This window comes from Falco punctatus, assembly GCF_963210335.1.
Source record: "Falco punctatus genome assembly, chromosome: 7".
NCBI classification, from domain to species: Eukaryota; Metazoa; Chordata; class Aves; order Falconiformes; family Falconidae; genus Falco; species Falco punctatus.
The window spans coordinates 41,440,451-41,462,885 of record NC_137587.1 but is presented as its reverse complement, the minus strand read 5'-3'; the positions used below and the strand labels follow the sequence as shown (position 1 = coordinate 41,462,885).

Below are 22,435 nucleotides of genomic sequence, written 5' to 3'. Positions count from 1 at the left end.
CCAGTGGGGACCAGCTTGTGACAGTCCTTAGAGGGAATTAACTGGGAAGTCAGTGCTGGCTTTATCCAAAGCCTGTTGAAATGACTGACAATCTTCCGGGTGAGCTCGGGTCCCTGGATCTGTGGGGACCTCAGCCTCCCTTGACACCGCTGCTTAAATTACCGGGATACTGGGAGCTGTTAATGAGCATCATTGAAGTTATCTGCTACTCTGCTATTAAATTCCTGTTTCTAGAAGTTTGGGAGGGTCTTTGAAAGAATTGCTTAAAGCAGAAAAAAGCTCTGAAGTGATTTCTCCTTGGGTTTTATTCAATAATCTGGGAAGATGGGTGACAAAACAGCAATTGCAGAGGCCCCAGGGGCATCTAGGAATTAAAGTGTCACAGGGGAAGCTGGGCAGGGAGGCAGCTCTTGCCCTCTGAGACAGGCAGGGAGATAAGGTGGGTGGTGGTAGCATCATGGAGATGCTCTGGGAAAGGACAGAGCCCTGCCGCCAGCAGGGTGCAAGGAGCAGAGGCCGCAGGCATGTGGCTTCCAAAAGAACATGCTGTTTTCCACTTGGCTTTCTCTCTTCTTTCCCCTCCTTCATCTCTGACCTGAAGCCAGGTAGGTCAGCTATTTCTCTTTGAAGATGCATTTCTTGTTGTTTGAATTGACTCTTCTTGAAAGCAGCATCGCATCTGACTGCCACCTGGGCTGTGGGTGGCAGAGAGAGTTTTCTGTTCGTCTGCTCTGTCCTGTTTCTACTTCCCCCGTCCTTTTTTCTTTCATCAGCCATGCTGATGTCTTTTTTTTTCCCCTCCACCCTGTTCTCATCCCCAACATTTTTTTTCCTTTGCTTGTTGATAGTCGTAAATCCATCCTCTGCCTCAGTGATCTCAATAGGGAGGAAAAAACCCCATTGCTACCGCAGTTTGGAGGGAAGTACTGCGTTCTAGTTTCTTCCACGTCAGGGCCGTGCATTTTTGCCTTGTAATGCCGTACACCGATAAATAAACACACACAATTTTGTTAGTGCAAATTGTGCCGAGGTGAGCGTCGAGGCCGTTGTGCGTGTCAGGGCTGCCGGGGCTGGGGACATTTCCCAGCATCGGCGATGTAAAGCACCGTTCCAGGATGCGGAGTGTGAGACTTTAATGCGTTTTTAAACTGTCAGAGGGCTGGGCTGCACCTTTAGACCTGAAGGTGCAGAGGGAAGAAGGTTTTATGCAACTGCTACACCTCCCCCCCGTCCCCGGCTGGGCCAGCAACACGCGTGGGACACGGAGGGTGGATAAAGCAAGTAAGTTACACGCTGCAGCCCCTTCTTTCCGTGTGAGACCCCCGCGGGTGGGTAACCCCCCAGCACGGCTGCAGACGCCCCGTCCCAGCGGCGCTGCTGCCCGCCGCCGCCCGCCTGCGCGCTCCGCCCGGTAGATGGAGCATCCTCATCGCTTTTCACCCGCCCCGGAGCCCTCGGGAATGCTGATCCTTCCCTTCTAATTCTCACTGTTCAGGCAAGCATGTGTTTTTTTGGGGAGTACACGCACCCCGCTGACGTGCCCCCGAGGGAGCAGTGCGCTGCTGGTTGACCTGCCCGGAAAACGGCCTCAGCCCCTTCCCCGGCAGGTGAAGCTGCTCCCGGTTTCCCAGCGGAAAGCCCGACGGCCGGCAGCTGCCACCTTCGCCCTCCCACCCGCGGCGAGGCGGCGGCGGGCAGGTGACACCTGCTGCTCCCCTCCGCACCGTGTGGCGGGGCTGAGCTGGCCGTTCCGCCGCAGGGGGCCGTTGCTCCAGCCCGGCCCCGCACCCCGCCGCCGGTCCCGCACCGCCTCTCCCCCCCGCCCGCCCAGGGGCGCGGGGCTGCCCGGCCCTTTTCCCGCCTTTCTGCAGTGGGGGGCGCGGGCGGCGGCGGCGAGGGAGAGCGGCGGGGCGGCGCTCGGCCCCCGTGAGGGCAGGAGCGGGCCCTTCGGCGGCTTGCGGGGCTCCTCCCGGGGTAGGTTGGCGGCGGCTCCGGCCCGGCCCTGTGTCCCTCCGGGATGGCGGGGATGAAGCTGAGGGCGCGGGGCCGTGGCCGTGCTTCGGCCCCTCCGGCTGACGCCCCTGGGTGAGCTCCTGCACGGCTCTCGTGGCTGTCCTCGCCCTTCCCCTTATGGCAGCGCCTCAGGTGGCGCAGGACCACCGTGTCCTGGTCACTTTCCCAGTACTGATGGCCCCTCAAAATGCAGAGGGGCCACCTGGCTGCCCCGGGCCCGTCACCCCTCTCCACCGGGACGGACGTGCTCCCCTTGTCTTGTGCCGCCATTTTGTGGCCCTTACCTGCAGCCCCTGTGGGTATCCCATCAGAGGGGGTTTTCCCCCTAGCGTTTCGACAAAAATCGGTCTAGTTTTGAAATCCCAGGAATTTAGGGAATAATCTGAAGCAATATCCTTTTGTTTGGTATGTGCTCGACTAAGTAAAGTGTGGCAAATTCGGAAGTTTGACTTTGAGGATTTGATGGACACGTCGGTAGCTACTAACGAAGGCACGGTACCTAATGCATGGTGGCAATGTGCTTTAAGTTAGTGTTAGAAACAGGAACTTCATAAATGAAGAGTCCTGCAATTAAGGTTAACTCAGATGTAGTAACTAGAATCGTCACCCATCAGGAAAGGGCTTCAGTTATGTTGGGAAACAGCGAAAACAGCAGCAGGTTTTGAAAAAGATGGCACATCCTTGCCTTGAATGCAGGGTTCAAGTCTCCACAGGGTTCCTAATACGGTGTTGCAGAAGAGGGGCAGAGGAGCATAAACAGAATTATAAGAAGCACTTTTTTTTTTTAAACAAGGACAAAAATTTAGTGTAGAAAGGTGAAATTTACTAAATTTCAAGAACAATAACATAACCAGTCACTTAAGAGAGTCTTGAACAGTAATGAACAGCACAGGAGAAATAGAGCTTGCTCTCATAAAAGCCCTGCCGGAATGAAAACTATTTATATAAAGCCAGCAAATTAATGCTGTTGCACAGCTGACAATGGGTAGAGTTGAGCATTTGATTTTAAGGAAGAAATTTACCTCATAGTTTATGAGTATTTTTTACCTTTTAATGAAGAACCTAGAAATGGCTGTTGTCAGATGGGATATGAAACTACTGCTGTAACTCTGCTATGAGAAGTGGCATTAATGTTAGTGTTATGGTAATGGCTAGAGAGTCCATCAGGCAGTTTGTTTGTGGTTTCTGCACTCAATGCAATCTTGTAATACATTAAATTTTATTGCCACAATTGAATTGCATATAATTACATTAATGCAGTGCAAAAATGTAAGATGCATAATATTTTTCTTCTGGCAGTTTTCTGAATAGCACCATTAGAAATAATGTGTGCAGTTTGAAGCTGTTTTACCTGCTGTTCTGTATTACGTATTTCTCTTTAACAAAAGTAACAACCCTGTATGAGAACATCCTTTGAATTTGTCATCCAGAGTTAGCTAATGGTTTGATGCTACTTTTCTCCAGTAGGACCAAGAATCAGTCTTGACAACAATTGTACCCTAGAAGTCATTAATTGTCCAAAATTTAGATGTCATCTGTTTGAGGCTGGTGTTAACTACTGTGTTTAAAATCTACAAACATCCTATAGATTATCAGTGCAAGTGAATCACTCAGCCCTTTCTGCGAGTGACAAATCTATCGTCTTAATTCAAAACACAGAATAGCATTTGTTATTTGCAGTTATGTTACTTCATTTTAACAATATCCAGAATGGCAGGTATTTTACATATGCATGCTTTCAGAAGCACTGTCATTTTCTGCAACTTTAGCCTTTACATAAATTGTATTGTAAAATTCCAGAAAAAAATTTAAACACTTCAGTTCTGTTTCTCTCTTCTACAAAAGCATTCAAAAGATAAAATTAATGGTAATTGTCTTAGTGACTGGATGATAGAATAGTGTGTATCAACACACAGTTGTACAGTCTGCTCTATTGGTGAATTTTGTATTGTTATTTATAAACCAATGAATATGAGATTCTTTGCTGTTTAAAGTAATGTTTGTGCTTTTTATTTTGCATTCAGCTGTATACTTTCTCCGTATGCCCCACTATCATGCAGTTGTTATGAGAACTGTCAGAGAAACAAGTAACAAACATTGTTAAACTGTTTCTAGAGAACAGATTTTTAATGTATGCTCCAAACTAATTTTTGCATCTGAAGGAATTATTTGGAGTGTTCCTTCATGTTGTGTAAAACCAAAAATATTCTGCATTGACTTGTGGCTTAAGGTAGTATTTCTTAGTATTTTCAGAAAATGTTTTGTTTGCTATCTTGTTTCCAGGCTCTAGGAACTAGGGTTCCAAGCTTTTAAATACGTTTGATAAACTATTATGTCTTTCTTGGAGTTTTTATCACAGCCTGTACTAATCCAGTCACTTGGATTAGGTGTTCTGATCCTCACTTAACTATTAGGCAAATTCATTTCTGTCAAACATCCAGCATTTTAAATGCTCCCCCCACCCCCTCCACAGTCTCAGTGCTGCAGAATGTAGCCTTAATACCACTCTAGTTAAATTCTTCAGCTGTTTTCTATTCCACTTTATCCTGGATTAGGATCTCATCCTCATCACCAATTTGTTGTGGTTTTGCTTCTTACACAGTACTAAGGGTATGGGGAAGCACTGTGGAACAGTTAAGTATTAGATAACTTTGATTAACATTAAGTATATCTTAGCTAACTAGCTGTATTCAGTACGTTGTGATAAGATGGTGATTGCGTTCTTTTTAGAAGACTACATGACTCCCAAACGGTTTAAAAACCCATAACTGAATTTCTGCACATAGCAGCCCTGTACAAACAGAAGAACAAATTTACAATAATCTGCTTTCCAGTGGATGTGAGTTCTGTCTTTAATCATACTTATGCATATACCTTCTGATTTAAATGTACTTTGCAATTACTATGGGAGGAGTGTACAGAGTGGATAAGTAGCTTTTCCATTACCGGTATTGTAGTCGATAGGCTTAGTAAACCAGCTGGAGTAGATGCTACACATTTTGTACACAAGTATCTTTTCTTGCATTCTTCATACCTTCTAAGAACATTAAGCCTCTCAAAGATAGAACTGCTTCAGGAGCAAAGCTTTACCTAAACGATACAACTCCTTTTTTCGTTAAGTGTGGTTTAGACTTCCTGTGAGTCCATTACCACTATCACTGAAAAATTCGGTTCCACTAAAGTAATTTAGATACTACTTCAAATGCAGTTAAAACTTTTTTTCTCCCTTTTATCCTAAAACGTATAGTATTGTCTTGCATTTTTTACTGGTTTATTGTATCAATAAAGCTTCTAACTCTGTAAAGCCTTGAATTACATTTTTCTTTTGTAGTTTACAGAATGAGTGACAGGCTTTTGAGCAACTTAGACAAACTTCTGCTTGAGTTTGGTAGGTCATTATGTATTTTTTAATTAGTAATTACTAATGCAGTACACATAGTGATGTTCTCTGCTTTAAACAGTTACATTAACTTCAAATTAGAATATTAAGGTTTTAATGTTTGCCTACATAATGCTTTGTCAGCTGTGAGGTTATGGAGAGGGGTACTATCAGCTATTTAAAAGCAAAACTGCTATTTAGTATTTTGTTAAAATCTTTGTTAATCAGTATTTGTGCAAGTAATGCTGGATGACATACATTTATTTCATAGCTCAACTCATATATTTGTGCGCATATATATATATATGTATATACACATATGAAAAAGTGTTTATTTTCTTCTTAGTTTTCCAGCTAGAACAAACTTCTTATTTTAAGGACCATGTGAAGCAACAGATAAATTGTGAGTAGTGATGAATTATCATTTTATTAGACACTGAACACACTGCTTTTGTTTCATTAGTCCTGGTACATGTTCTGTGTTTCAGGGGCGGAAGCAAGAGTAATAATGAAAGCTGTCCCGTGTCCTGCTCTCACCCTACCTCATCTTTTGCCATCAATACTTGTTCATTCTCCCTAGCAGACTTTGCTTTTGCTTGCGACTTTTAACTAATGCTGTTCAGCTGTCTCATGGACAGCCAGTTTCATGCTGCGCCATTTCCTGCTCTTACTCTGTAGCTCCTCACAGTCACTGGCAGTTCTTTGATTCAGCTGTGCTTGCTCAATACATCTGCCACTTGCCTCCCTTTCTTCATGTTTTTTGTTCTTTCCAGATTTGGACCTCTGCCTCACTGCTTCTGCTCTCTTTCTGTTTTCTTGAAATAATGAAAGTTCTCTCAGTTGCTTCTACCTACTCAAGCCTGGTTCTCCTTTTTTGCGATCAAGCAGCTGGTATTTATATTTGAAATTCAAACCAGAAAACCCAATGAGAAAGCCTTGCTCAACATCAAATTTTTTTCCCCCAGGACTTACGGACAGCATAGTATTATGGACTTAGGTCTGGACTGATTTTTTTTTTTTTTTTTTTTTTAACCATGCTGCCATGTGGAATCGCTCTTTCACATGAACGGTTGTGATAGGTAAACTGTTCTTTAGACAATCTCAGGGCATCTGTGCTTATCACTGGTACTTCATAGGTGGGTATTGATGCTCATAACCTTCAGGAAAAAGAACAAGGGAAAATTCTGGTCTAATCGGTGTTCCTTTTGATGGCAATATTTCTAATAATTTTGACTGATATGGCCAAGCAAGTACTTATTCATTAAGAAGATTATCAATATTAAACTTAAGCATCTTAAACATTAAAACATCTGTAACACTAAATCTGGTACACCTAGAATTATGTTTTAACTCTTCAGTGACATAATTGAGCCTTAGAGTTGAGGTTTTTCTTTACATTTATGCAAACTTACGGCAAAGGAGCATGCTTTTAGGGAAAATCCAAAGGCTCTGTAGTAACATGGCGTAGCTATTTGTGTATTCAGTTCAGATATATTTAAATATGTGTAAACTCACAACCAACACTCAGACTTTTAAAAGATGGGGTTAAATCTTTCAAAAACTTACCCAGAAATAGTTCCACTGATTTAATTCTGTTTGTGTGTGAGTATTACTTGGCAGAGGAACAGCTGTAGCATTCAGCCTTGGACTTGTAGTGTGAGATTCATCAGGCTTTTTGGATAGAGTCCCTTTTTAACCAGTGGAGGGAAATAGGCACTTTTAGGGTGTGAATTGTCTTATCCAGAAGAAAGAGTTTAAAGCAGGTTTGACAAAAAAATGTTTACTTTTCTCCGCTGAGTGTACCTGTAGCCGTGGGTGTATAGTTCTGAAGTAGGTGCCTGCATTGTAAAGTTGGATGTGATCGGTCTCACGCACAAGATCCTTGTGAAAGCAAAGGGTGCGTAGAACGACTCGCGCTTGTTACAGAAGTGCTCATCTATAGAAGATACTAAATGAAATGTTAAGTGTATAGCTTTACTTATGTAATAGATATTTTGTTAATAGTTATATCTTGGTAAATCTCAAAATGTCATTGGCAGGATACTTACAAAAACATCTGATTTTTTTTACAGAAAATGAAGCATATGTCAGTTGTCCAAAAGTTATGCTTCATGCTAAGTAAAGGCCAGTTACTGAATTAAGATACTGAAAATATTAAGATATTGAAGACATTCAGGATAACTCAAGATATTAAAATACACTGAGAATCTTTTGCTTTTCACTGACTGATGCTTCTGGTTATAAATGCAGCTGGTGTTGAAAGTGAATATGTAACAAGTACTGCAACACCAGACACAAACTTTAGGATGACTTGAAGTTCTAGAGTAGTCATTCAAACAACGCAAGACACTTCTTGCATAACTAAGATGCCCTTCCCAGTTAAGTAGATGTGAAGGGCAGAATGTTTGTGATTGACTTTTGTTTAGTGCCACCAACTTTGGCATATAGCGCAGCAGTGGTGGGAAAGGATAATTTGGCACTAACAAATCTGAAACCTTGTATGAAAAAATAGGAAGCAAACAGCTCAGAGGAAAAAAAATATGCACCTAGTTGTGCTCATTGCATTGCAATATGAACGTGCACAATAGCTCTCACAGCTTTTTCTTGTGAAAGAGAATACTGACCGTGTTCAACAGTGTGGATTCTCTACTAACCATCCATTCAGAAAATGTTATCAGCTGTCTGCTGTTAGAAAAGGCAGGATTAAGAATCTGCCTTAATAATCTCCGCACATGTCATAGTGCTTGGGGATTTGTTGTTATAATGCACTTTTTTCATTAATTAACTTCTATCTCCTATATTAATTTATCATCCATTACACATTCTCACCTTGAGTAAATTTCCTTTTTATTTTAGTTTCTGTTTCTAGTAATAATTTGCTTATATGCCTTTAGTGATGCTTTTATTTTTCTCCTCTTGTAGTTAGCTTTACCATTTAAAACATTTGTGTTTCTGGACTTCTGTAAAAGAAAACAAATGTTTGAAAAAGACCTTTATCTCAGGCAACTTTTGTACTTTCATCAGTCTCCCCAGCTGCAAGTGTGACTGAGGGCAAGCAAAATGGCTTATGCTTTGGTTTCCCCGTATACTATGTCTAGTATCTGCAGACGCTGTGGACTGCAAAAACAAAGAAGGATGAGCTCTGACTGTTAAGAGTGCTTTGCTTTCTACCACGAATAGTTAAGTTTTATATAGACTGGGATGCAGAATCAGGACAATTTTTTTTTTTCTCCAAAGTCAATCTCACAATATTAGATGATGGTTAAGGTATTCCCCACAAAGCTGAAATTCCGTAAGTTTTTGACTCACTTTGTTGTTGCTTTGTTTAATTACAGGCTGTCCACTCATGTGGCACTGTTACGATTAAGTATTTTGGAAGAAATTTTTTAATCATTCTGAATGTAGACTTTTTATTTCATGGATATGTTGAAAATACATATGCTTACTTTTTCTTTAATTTCAGCATGTACTGTAAAAATTACAGAAAAAAAGAATGAAATCGCTAGGTTGCAGGAAAATATAAGTAACAGCAATGATGCAATTACTGATTTACGCAAGCAAAACGAGAGTAGTAAGAAGAGCTGTAATGCGTAAGTATGTTGTCGCCTGAACTTTGACTTATGGATGGCATTAAGAAAGTCAGCGAAGAAGCAGTGTAAAAATATGTATATGTCTGTTTTGACAGGAGTGATGTTAAAGAAAACTTTAGTATTCTATTTTTTTCAAGCTGCAAATCATCAGGTACAAACCCTGCAGTATTACAAATCCCCTGAAAAAGTAAATTACACAAAAAGACTACATTTAAGTTTACATTTCCATTAGAATCAACCATTTTCAGAGATCACAGGTGCTGTCTTTGCAGCATGCTAAATTATTCAAGTGGTAAGGTAATAGAAACATATTTTTTCTGTATTTGGATGCACCTGAGTTCTGTTAAATTTGAACATCATTAAGAATACTGTTCAAAAAAAGTTAATTTTTTAAACTAAAAATATTTAATAACTATCGGTGACAATAAGGCTCCTTTGTGTTCTTTGTTTAATTCTGAATTTAGGTTCCTGAAATTACAGCATCTTTCTGTTCTTTGTTCACAACCTGTTTCACATTACTTTTTGTTCTATACGTATTTTCTCTATGACACAGAGATGTGTCATAACTGCCTCTGTGTACAGATACGTGTACTTCTATCAGATTTTAGTGTAATTTTTACTGCAGACTGCAAAATTATTCTTCTAGGCACACTGTTTGGATGAATACGATGAGCTGCAGTTCACAATTCTCTTTATAGAATTTTTTCTATCAGAACATCAGTGCAAGTTTTAACTGCAGACCACATTTGGATCTTAGTAATTAGAAATTTCTCAAGCAAGAATTTGGCTACAGGGAGTTTTTTCTCACTCACGTGGAATGTCTAATTTTTAAATATGAAAATCTCAGGTGTTTGCAAGGGTAGCTAAAAAGGCAAATCTGTATTTGACAATACAGACAGTTTGTCCCAGATGATATAATCCTGTCTTTTCGTTGCAGTGTTCATCTCTCCACAGTCTGTCTAGTTTCTTGGCAGTTGAAGTGATGATTTGTTAGCAAATTCTACCCATTTTATTTTCTCTCAATTCTATACCTAGATATAAGTGCTTGGACGAAAATGTCTATAACATATTTGCTTTTTTTTTTGAGGAGGGGGGAGGTGACACAGACATGCATGGAGAATATGGGTGTTTTTAAGAATAAGAAGAGAAGTAAAGATAACATCAGGGTCCTTTCTAGGTTTATTTTGAACTATCTGAAAACAAGAAATAAAGGAAACTGTGAATGAAGCGGGTGTAGTAGCTAGCTGTCTGAATCAATTCCCATACCATACAGATTTGTAGCTTTATCATAAAAAGAATTAGGAAAAAGACTTGACCTTGACAAGAAAATTCCAGTTTTCCTTTACATTATATTCTTGCCTCCAGTGCAGTAGAAAATGAATGCTTTTGTAAGTTTCTGAAACTGTTCACACTAACTCCTTAGATGTCTTTTGAAGTTGCAAATTTGTTTGCAAATCACAAACTGTTAAGTGATGCAAATAAAGAAATAAAAAATTAAGGGTAGAACTAAGGATCTGATCTAAATCTTCATCATTGAAATCAATGGGGATTGGCTTAGGTCCTACAAAGGATAATTAATGGCATTAGTGTAAAGAGACTGAAAATGAGAAGTGACTCATTAATGAATACATGTATTCATAGAAGGACAATGCTTGCAGAAGAGTAGAGACTTTGTGTCTTAAATTATTGAAAATGTCATTTAACGACATACTGAAAACTGCAATAAACAAGCCCTAGCTATAAGATCAGACAATTAGAGCACTTCCATAGTAGAATCCTCGTAAACTTCTAAAATTTATTCTAGTTGATACTCTGTATATACTAGTGATGATTCTAATGTTGATTTTGTAAATTTGAATATTGTTTTGGAGTCACAATCACCCTCATAGTTGACTAATTGTCAGTAATGCTCGTTAGAGGTCTCAGGGAAACATTTTCTCTGGATTAATTGACATTGTAGGTATATTGAAGCATGTTTGAAGACTCGGAGCAAAGTACAGGATATTTATATTCAACAAGTCTGCAAAAGATATGATATATGAGATGGGTATATCAGGGTACTGCTGTGCTTTCTGAAGAAACCTGTATTGATCTATGGAAGAAAGAACTGAAGGCACAAAATGAGCAAAATGAAATACATCTTTTTAGACAAGTGATAACATTTTCCGAATATTTAGTTTCTCGAATGATTCAAACTAGAAATATTGGTCCCAGAACAATAAGAAGTGCTGATGGAACCCATCCAATGTTATTGTTTCTCTTATATTTTTTAAATTTGGGTTCAAGGATGGTGAGATTTCATGGCAACAAAAAAACCCCAACCAGATGAACTTAGAATTAGAATGTTGCTGATTTGGAAAATAAATTGTTGTGTTATCCCACAAGCTAAATTAAGGATATTTTTATTGCTTCCGGATTATAGTGGATAAAAATCTGGGTTTATACCCTAGCTGATGAAAGGAAGGAAAAATAAATGTGATAGCTACCAAGAACCTCCGTGAAACAATGATGCATTTAGCAAATTAGTAGATGGGCTACTTGAATCCTGTATACCTTTTTGTATTTACAGAACAGTGTTCCTGTACTACGTGTTTTTTGCATGTCCACAGAACAGATGTGAACACAAAATGTAACGCACAACATGGTTTGTGCTTTGATTAATAAAAGCCCTATGACTTTATCATTGCTTGGGTTTGTTTCCTCCAGAGAAAGGCATGGAGTTTTCTTTAGATCACAGTGTTAGTGTGTCAGTACATTTTTATATGTGTGTTGTTTTCGACTTTTTAAAAAATCTGACCCTTCAAAAATTCAGCATTCTGCTGAATTTGCAGTAGATATGGTGAAGTAGCATTTTGTAATTATATTTTGAATCGCCAATGGTGTCAAACAATTTGTGCCAGTAGTGCTGAATTTCCTAAATGGATGCTGCAATTTCTCATTCACCTTTTTGACAAACTTTGCTGTTATAAATATTGATTATATATTGTGTTGTCTCACCACCTGGAATTCAAGGTTACTGACTTCAGTTCAACAAATTAATTGTGAGGTCTTTGTTCTTTATTTATTTCCTTGATGGAAATTGCATTAGGTTAACTGTTACACCTTTGTAACACCTTTGGAGTGATTGTCCAAATGCACATTCATACTTGGTACAATTGCATGCTCCAGTTTTGAACCACAGGGCATACTCACAACCAAAAATGCCCTTTACTTCCCCTAATCATGAATATGCAGTGCAAAGTGAACCATACAACCTCAGTTGCTCTCATCTGTCCAGTAATTAATTGTTTGCTTTGTTCAATTGCAACCTTATTCTGTATTGCTGTTTCTCCCCTCCTCCTTGTTGATGGAACTCTTTAAATGTAACTGTACCTTTGCTGTTCCAGATTCACTTAGCCTCTTCAATCCTTTTGGATTTTATCTTCTTCTGTTTATTCATTGTTTAGTTTTGATTGTATCTATGTATGTATTCCTAAAATCAGGTAGTGTGTACATTTCCTAGGACAGATAGTTCCACTCAGGCAAACTTCATTGTAGGTGTTTGTGTTGCCTTAGGGTAGCTTGTGTTCTGGACAAAAGCTGAATTTATAGATCACTTTAATCCCTGACTAGAGAGAGGGTGTGATAATTTTTTTCTATAGAAGGTTGCCTTGGAGGGAGCATGTGATTTTTTTTTTTTTCTTGGAAGTAAGATCTCTGCCCAGTCTGTTCAGATGATTCGTCCATCATCTGAATCTCAGCTCCCAGCATCTCAGAAGTTGTGTGTTGACAACCTGTCATTACAGAGGTTATTGTCTCTGAGTGAGCACAGTGTTTGTAGCACATATCCTATTGAGCTTAGCAGACTTAATTTTTCTGTTCCTTCTCTTGTGTCATAACGCTTTGATATCTGTTAAGTCTACTTAAGGTATTACCTGCTGTTTGGAGTCTCCATGCACCAGATGTTTCTGGATTTGTTTCTTACCGTCTTTAACTGAGACACATCCTGGCCATTTGTTCAGTTACAACTTTCTGTGACAATGTCTTTTCTGATAGGTGTTACCTCAGCTGGGAGGGTAGGAGACATCCAGGCCTTGATGGCTTATGCTCCTTAAGCCACCTTTTTTCAGATAGGATGCTTTCTTTTTAAAGACAAATTATATGCCTCTCCTAAAGATCACATCTGAATTTCACTTGAATCAGAAAGTTTTTCTGCCTGTTTTCCTAGAGTTTTCACATCCAAGGAAGAGGCTGTTCTAATAGTTAGATGTTGACGAAGTACTATTAGTTTACTAGTTGTAAGTCCTTCATGTATTCCCTGAAGTTGCTGTGCTTTCAGTACAATCTACAGCATCCTGCTGCAGGTTGTGACTGCTGCTTACATTTAGGTATGAGGTAGGTGCTGGTAATAGATGAGAATGAAGCTGTGTGCATCTCCAACCAGAAGATCATACATATCTAAAGGATTTACTGATGGCGCTGAGTACCTGTTATGTGGATTTAGGTGCCTAATGGCTTAGCATTAGGCTCCAAAAATTTGTGAAGCTGACTCTATTTATTCCTTAAAAAATGCTTTATAATCTTTGTTAATCCTATAAATATATTCTTGAATTTGTTGCTTTAAAATCTTAAGAAAATAAATGTATGCATGTAAAAGCTTTCTGTACTAAACCCATTTATGTTTGACTTTCAAAACATGAAGTAAATTATTCATTCTAGTAAGCTAGCTAAAGTAACTTGATGTCTTTGTTTCTGAATGGCTTTTTCTTAGGAAATAGCTTTCTTTTTTTTACTTTCTCCGCAGCTGGAAGCCCACCTATGTAATTCTTAGCAAGCATGAAGAATATTTAAAAAAAGAACTTGAAGCTTTACAACAAGCTACAGAAAATGAGAGGTATCTATGATCATGTGAGATGAGGTTTCTAGCAGTACTACATATTAACCTGCCTAAACTGACTAGCAACTATAGTGCAGTCTGTGTCAAAAAGTTGTAAAATTTTCAGGATAAGTGACTGAGTAATTAGAAGAATTTTTGGTTACCTTATTATGACGTCATATGTTATTTTGTAGTCACCAACAGAACAGGATAAAATATGGCTTCCTCAAATTCAATTGCTTCTGAAACACCTATTATAATTTTTCAGAAATCGTTCAATTGCCTACAATTTCAAGAAAAGCCCAAGAAATAAAGGCAATGAATGTTTTAGCCTTAGCATAAATATCAGAGCATCTTTACAAGAGTGTACATAAGTTTTATCTTTGAATGATTTTTTTTGCATTTTTTATACATGTCTTCATGTATACTGTGATTTCAGTAGTTTTGGATATTCAGGTTTGGGAAGACTTTTTTGAAAATACACAGATTTTATGGTTGTTTTTTTTTAGAAGCACCATTTAATTGAACCTAAGCCTTTAAATTCATATGTGGACTAAGTAAAATAAAAATTAGAAGCATTCACACAATCTTATCCTTTTGTTTATTTGTGAATGAATAGCATGTGATTATTAGCATATACAAATTGTACTTTTGTAGACTGCTGTACTTGAAAATAACCACAAAGCATGCAAATTCAATACTAGATCCTGAAAAGCAAGGTGAGTGGTTCAGGAAAGCCTGGTCTAAAACCATTTTAAGAACAGTTGTAGGTAAGTTTCTGGTCAGTATTAATTGCAAATTCAATTCTGTTCAGTAAGTGACATTTCAGTTGTTTCATTTTCATTAATTAGATTCTGCATTTTAAAGAAATGATTAGTTGTGCAATGTAACTGCCTACGTCCAATGGAATAAAGAACAGTCCCTGAAAATTTTCACTGAAAAGTTCAAAATGTGGTGCCCAGTTAACCCTCTATTATTCTCTATTTCTATTTTTTTTTTCTATTTCTTTCTATTTCTTTCTATTTAACACTCAGGTAAAATTGGTCTTAATTTTAGAGAGGTTGCTCACCTTTACTGATCTGCTTGTGAAGTGGAAAAGTTCTAGGGTGCAAATGTCATGGCAGACCCATATAGATATCCAAAACCCAATAGAGGTGCAACTTTAGGTAATTTAAATGTTGGCTTTGATTCTTTTGTCAGTGTTCTTTTTGCCAGTTGTCCAAGACAGCAGAAATAGTATGCCTGATAGCCTTTAATTAACTCAGTTAGTAGCTTATCTGTCTTCTTCCTGTTCAGAGCTCTATATTTGGTGAAAAATAAGGCTAAATTGGCTTTCTATGAGTATATGATTAAGCCATTTTGGCTTTCACTAATTTGAGCTGACAAGCCAAAGAAGCATTACTTTTAAATTGCTTCTTTAGATAACTAGTTTCAATTCCAACATGAAAGTGTTTGATCTGTTTTTCCTGAGCTTAATTATAAGACATCATGACTATACATCATAAAATAAATTTAATTCATGTATTTTACAAAAGTGGTCTCAAATATTGTCCCTCTGTATTTAAGCATTTGATGATATATTCAAATCAACAAGATGTGCATTCAGCAAATTCTGAATATTTAAATTAGGAAGAAAAGTAAGTACATTTAGAACTTTATGCACTGAATGTGCTTTTTAGCCTGGCTTTTGTGGGCACTGAGGACATACTGCTTTAGATAATGGGAATATGTTTTTAAAAGATGGGCATATCAGTTTGCATTTAATTAGGCACTTATGGAGGTTTTAAAAATGTTCTACATTTTTTTGTTGCTATTAGTTTCAAGAACATATAAGAATGCTTATATAAACCGGAAGTTAATTCTGACAATAAGCGGTATGAAGAAGGAAAGAGGAATAACTAACTATCCACATAAAGTTCAGGGGTTTTATGGGTGCTGTTCTTTTGCAATTGTCCTCAGATTAAAACTTTTTCTAATTACTTTAATGTGAACTGTGCTGAATGCTAAGTAGCCTAAGTTTAACTGTGTTAACTCGATTACTTGGGAAAAATATTAAAAATAGCAACAATTTCTCAAGACTACTATACTATACTATACTTACTATATATGGCCATAAATACTAATCTGTATAAATTAATTTTTAGGAAAAGAATATAAAGTTTGAGGATTATTTTCAAAAGCTTGAAATGGACCTGCTACAACAAATTACTTATTTATATTTTTAAAATTTATTTGTAATGCATTCTTCATTGTGTATCAGTAAATCTCTTTGCTGCTCAGTTACTGTTTGTAGCATCTATTAAATAGAATTGACTATTTTCCACCTTTCATACCAGGGAAATTTTGTACAGTATGCATAAATTTTCAGTAAATCAAGAAACATAGATTCCCGAGACCACCTGTGTAGAAAAACAAACAGATTAATGTCATTTTCTACATGAAGTTTGGGAAGTGTCTGTTCCTTGGTTTCACAGTGTTGAGCTACAACTTCTTTCCCCTAAACAAATGCATTAAACTTAACTCAGTTTAACAGGAACTAGTGCTTGGACTGTAGTTTTATTTGAAAATTAAGATCTTACTTTTTCCCCCCCCTGTGACTTTTGTTTTCCTTTTATAAGAGCAGAAGCTTCTACTATTGGATTTGGACATATATTTTCCTCTCTTCCATTGCCAGGGCTAGCCAGTGGGAGTGTCTGCCTTTAAGTCATCCTGCATTTAAAGGATTAATAGCAGTGTAAGATAAATTGTGTTCTTTAAAGAGGAATACTGTATGCTTCACAAGCAGTGAGACCTGTTTCTTAATGTAGGCTTTATTCATGGTGCAAGTAAACAGACGGGTCTCTGGCTTTATTTGCTATTATGCACCATAATTTGTTCATAAAGGAGTTTCTGCCTAATCTATGGGTGTACTATTAACTTAGTATTTTTAATTTTACCTCTCTGTTGTTTGCATAACCTTTGCCTAGAGGGTAGTATTTCCTGTGCCTTCTGTGATTTTATATAGGCATATTCTAATATCAAGCAACTTTGTGTAATATTTCTTTCTCAGTTAAATGACTAGTTTGCATTAATGATACATGCTGGATGTCTGTAGCTGTGATACCTCTTTATAAACATGAGCCATCTGTATAAACAGTCACCATCAAACTCTTATTATATATTTTGCATACACCTAAATTTATCTTTTGATAATTTGATAGAATATCAATTTTCATAAAAAAGACATAATTTAATTTCAAGCAGTTATTAAGCTTTTGCTTTCAAATGAAGAGAGAAATATAGTTACCAGACACTAGTTGCTATTATTCATAATTTTAAAAACTATTAATAGTTAACTTTTGTCTATGTGGGAAATACAGACTTCTAATAGGTCTATACTTAGATTACCTATGTATTGACATTAAGATCCCGAACCACTTTCTTGACTGCATTATTAATTATTCAGTTTTCTCAAATGATACTACTTTGTATTGGAAATTACTTGTAAAAGAAGTCATGCCAAGCAGCATTATTGGTGTAATAAAAGACTCATCCCAATGAGAAGGTTGAATATTTGATGTATCATTAGCAATTTATCCTGTAAATTCCTTGCCTGAATGAGAAAAGCTGGAAAAAAAAAACCCCGGCTTTTCCAATATAGTCACTGTCATTGATTTAACACAAGAAGATGGCTGTTTTGTGCAACAGCACTGTTCTTTCTGTTCTTTTCGTTCTTTCCAAGCATAATATTGATCAATTTTCAGCTCTATGTGTTGAGTTATAACCTATTACTTATGGTATTAATTTGTTTCTGTAGTACAGTTTTTTCAAAGGCAGATTTAAAGTTTTAAAAATGTCGTGAACATTAATTGATGCTACCTGCTTCAATAATTTGTAGGTATGTGCTCACACGATGTCAGTGATACTGTATTAGTGTAACTTTAATTTAGATGGCAGTCCTACAAGAAGCTGAACATTCTGGCTCTTTGCCAATTAAACATTTAAGTGTTTGCTTAACCTTAAGCATGAATAGTCCTATTGTTTTAGTGTGACTAATGTGTGTGTTTAAGGCTTCCCTTAAACAAGTCAGACACAGATTACTCAGCATCTCCTTGGAGGCAGCTCTTAGTCCAGCGATGCATCAGGCTGCTCTAAATATGAGATGCTAGGCCAAATTCTCTTTTACCGTGTTTGATACAGCTCCACTGAAATCAGAGGAGTTGTGCCAATATACAAAAGCAGAGAATTTGGCCTGCAGTAAGTTTCATGATTATTACACAGGGAAAAAAAAGTTGTCATCTGCCAGGCTGCCTTTGAATATGGTATGGTCTACATTCCTGTCAGAACAATGAGGTTTGACTGTTTTTTACATCATGAGTGTATTCTTTGTTACATATAGCATAGTCTTCCTTGAAAACAGCTGGAAGATAAAAAATAGAGCCAAATAGTGCTATATTAAATACAATCTGACTTTTTTTCCAGGACAGCAGCAAGTCTAATTGAACTGATGCCATAAATGAATAGGTTTTTCCCTTATAAACAATGGCTTCATGTGAAAAAAATTAAATTACATGTATTTTTATAGGAAAATGTATCAGGATTACATAACCCAGTATAAGGAGATATTGAAGGAATATCGTGAAAAATATGCAGAAACTGCTCTTGCACAGGAGTGTTACAAAAAAAAGAAAGAACTTGAAGAAATCCAAACCAGAGTTTTGAAACAGTTGGAAAAATATAAATTGAAAGAAGGCGCTTGCTTGGATATTCTGGGTACTACTATTATCATTGCTTTTACTGTAGAGCCTATTGGTAGTGCACTGCACATTAAAAGTGCTGTACAGAAATCCTCTGATTTTCCACAGTTTCTCTTAAGCCAATAAAAAGGTCTTTTCTTTGTTACATCATTTTTAGGAAAAAAGGCTGTAGCAAATTGAGACTTTGAACAAGAATTTAGAGTATACGTACTAATATTGCTTCCTCCAATCCATGAATGTAATGGGGAGAAGTTTGCCATTGAACTTCTTGGGGTAAAAAAATCCTAAAATTACTTCAGAACTAGCCTCTCAAAATTTTAAATTTATTTTTGATTTATTTTTTAGTGCTGTTTTTAATGGCATTACTCTGTTACACTACTACTTCTTTTATGTATACTAAGTGAAGATATGTGCTTCTGGTCTATTAATTTATCTTGTATTTGTAAAGAAAATCAGATTTGTGAACTAATGATCTGAAATTAAATTTCATTTCTGCAGAGCCTGTTCCTTTTAAATCCCTAAATGATTGGGCTATACAGATGTATCCTTGATTTGTAGTGTTTATGTAGTTGACAAGGAAGAAATTTTCTATTTACCTTTCACAACTTTTTATTAGACAATATAGTAATTATTTATAGATTTATGGTTAGAGTGGCAGCATTAGGATTTTTCTGTGAGAAAATTGATGGTTAGATCATACTGTTCAGTTTATATCTATGAGAGCATTTTGAGGAAAGAAAATAAGATTTCACTTAATGACATATCTGTCAAAATGCTTCATTAAGGCGGAGAAGCCTAACTTAAGATAGATTTGAAGATTTGTCTAGGAAATGTAGATTTTACAGAGCTTTCTGCACCTCTAGCATTTGTGCTTATGGCATAGAGGGGTCAGGGAACTGGTAGTATCCCTTGCTTCAGAAAAGTAATGCTGCAATCTATATTCCATAACATGAAAGTGCTTCTTCAAGGCACAAAACACAGGAAATTTTAAAGCTTGCTGCAGTTGCTATGCAAGAAGCTATTGAACTGCAAAAAGAAGTAGAGGAGTTAGAAATGAAAACTAATTATTTTAAAAAGGTAACTGTATTTTAGTTTTATTTTATATGAATACGTATATATACCACCATTATAAATACCATCATTGTATTTTCTGAAACATAAAAAAAAAGTAGTGTATTTTCAAGCACACAGAGCAACAGGATGATTCTAGTATTAGTAATTATGTTTCTATAGCATCATGTATGTTTCCTTAGAGAAGAGGGGTCCATGAATGTAAAGGTTCTTAAAGCTTGCTTTCTTTTGACCTCAGTTCATACCATAATTTCTGTCAAGGCACTGTGTCACTCTGTCAAGGCTGTTTAGTGCTAGCTCAAGAGGGCCAGAGAATACACTTAAAAATATAGCAGGGCAATTCCTCAGTGAGCCCCAGGGCTTGAGTATATTTCACAAGTCCTGCTAGGTTTTAAGGTTTTGTTAAGACGAATGAGTTTAACTAAATATGCTTTACAATAAGAATCACGTACATTCCAACACACCCAAGCCCCCCGCCCCTCCCCCAGTGTGTGGGTAAATAATGCTCAGAGGTAAAATTGGCTGATATTAGACAGGAGATCAGCACAGTTCCAATGACTAGAAGAAGCACAGATTCCAAAGGGTTGGTCTTCCAAAAAAGGCTTTGTTAGGACAGCATTTTGACCCACTCCTCTGCGAGGAGGTAAAAGGTCTCTCTTAAACCTGGGTAGCCCAATAGGCCAATCTTGTAGATTTTGGTAATTTTTTGTAGTATTGCATCTGGACATTTTTACCTCTCTGGCCCAGATGTTCAAGGACTCCATTTACTGCTGTGTCCACTTCTGCCAGGCTTATGCTGATAGGAGCATATTGTGCACATGTGGTGTTTTCTATTCATATTTTGTGATAGTTTGATACTCACAGTTATAGAATAAAGTTCCTAATGTGTTATGTGCTTTATTAACATACAGTAAGAAGGGATGTGGTGAATTTATTTATAACTACGAAGGAGACCATGAAATGAGCTCCTTGTTCTGAACAGATATGTAGAGTCTGTGCTCAGAAACTTCTGTGTTATTCCAGTTGTTACAGTTGGTGCAACAAAAACTATTGCCTCTCTTTAACCTTTTTCTACTTATTTCTTCAGACAGTCCTGGCTACAAGAACTCTACTACTGTGCACTGATTCATCAGGTTTAGAAAATATTTGCAGCATGTAGCTATAATTTTTCAAGGTTTTTAATTATTTTTATGTTATTTGTTCTTTATCTTTTGAGACGTTTGAAAAGACTACGGAAGATCAAAAGAACTCCAAAATGATTGAAGGAAAAAATCAGAAAAGTCTAGAGAAGTCAAAGGAGTTTAAAGAAAGGTACACTTAAAAATGATTTCTTTACCTTGCTTTTGTCCAGAGTATTATCGTAGCATTTACACAAAGACTGCCACAAACCAGAAATTGTTGTTAAATAATGACTGGCAAGCTTCTCTAACCGTGGTCATGAGATTTAATGATGTAATTTTGAAGGTTTTGTATTTCTTGGTGTTAAGATGGTGGCAAATTATGATTCATGGAAGCTAAATACATCCGAAACATACTTTTCAAAAGTATTTTATAGAAACCTTTGCTCCTCAGCAGCTACTGCTGATAGATCTATGTGAATAGTTTAATGAATTTTGAATACAACTACAGTGACTGTGCAGTCAGAGATAGAATACATTAACCCTACTAAATGTGTATTTGGGGAAAAAGAGTCAGGGTTCCACATACCATTTGTCTTGGCTCTGAACTACTTAAGAAATTTAACTCTTAATTTAGTTCTTAAAAACAAGCATGAGTGAAAGTTTCATAGACAGGATTAATGGCTTAGTAAATTAGTCAGTGGTCATTTACAGCTGGGACTCACTTTAATTTGAGCTCAATTACAATGACTGAAAATCACCATCAGGACTATCTTGCATTTGTCTGGAGTCCTCGTGACTGTTGAAACATAAGCCTTAGAGCTGACACTTACAGACCAAAATCCAAATTAAACTGAAGGTATGTCCAAAAGACTTTGTCCAAGTGATTTTACATTATGATGGGCTTGGAAAAAAAAAAGCTTTTTAGAGCCTTAAATAGGGATTTAGTGGACTATGTCTATAGAAATGTGTAATTTTAATCGTCCCCAAGACCCTTTCCACAGGGGCATTTTAGGTCTTTAATATCTGCTTACAGACCTATGAATTATTGAGGTGATTATTTTTTGTGGTTTAAGACTTTACACCCATTCTACCTTCTTATATCAGTTTTCTGTAATTGTCAAGACCTCAGAAACAAATGTAGGGAAGCAAGAAATCCACTCAGTTTTAAGACTAGATTAAAAAAAAGATGGGAAGCATTCCCGTTGAATTTTCAAAGAGACCCATGTATATTCAGACTGTAGAAAGCAAAATGCCAATTAAAGACCTGTTGTAAAAGGCAGAGATCTATGCTGTGCACATGGAGGCATAGGAAGCACTCTGTAGGGCTCCTCACGGAAACGAATTCAAAGGGTGTGTTGCTAGACCTGCCATTTGTATGTTTACCTCCATGTCAGGGAGACTTCAGGTGTTTGTGCCTTCACCTGAAGTTGTGTCTTGATTGCATACAAGTAGATCTTTTTGATGCTTTTACTGAAGCAATAAATCCATGGTTTGCATCACAGTTATAAGATATTGTAAACATTTGACACTATCCTAACTCACATTGCCTTTTAACCTCCATGTGTGCATTTATGTGATGTAGCATATGCTATTAGATCATAACCTGATTATTAATTAATATGTTTTTCCTAGAGTCAATTTTAAAGCTTATTTATGTCAAAGATATTAGT

General features: G+C 37.2%; 1 protein-coding gene across 1 annotated transcript in view; it reads left to right on the top strand.

The window, feature by feature from the left end:
- The first annotated feature begins 1,801 nt into the window (after positions 1-1,801).
- Positions 1,802-22,435, top strand: part of LOC308067479 (protein SIX6OS1) — an 89,588-nt gene continuing 68,954 nt past the window's right edge. The window contains exons 1-6 of the mRNA XM_080396353.1: positions 1,802-8,982; positions 13,766-13,855; positions 18,402-18,589; positions 19,072-19,114; positions 19,530-19,650; positions 20,861-20,955. Coding sequence (XP_080252479.1) covers positions 8,810-8,982; positions 13,766-13,855; positions 18,402-18,589; positions 19,072-19,114; positions 19,530-19,650; positions 20,861-20,955 — 710 coding nt within the window. The 5' untranslated portion in view covers positions 1,802-8,809. The remainder of the gene's footprint in view (positions 8,983-13,765; positions 13,856-18,401; positions 18,590-19,071; positions 19,115-19,529; positions 19,651-20,860; positions 20,956-22,435) is intronic.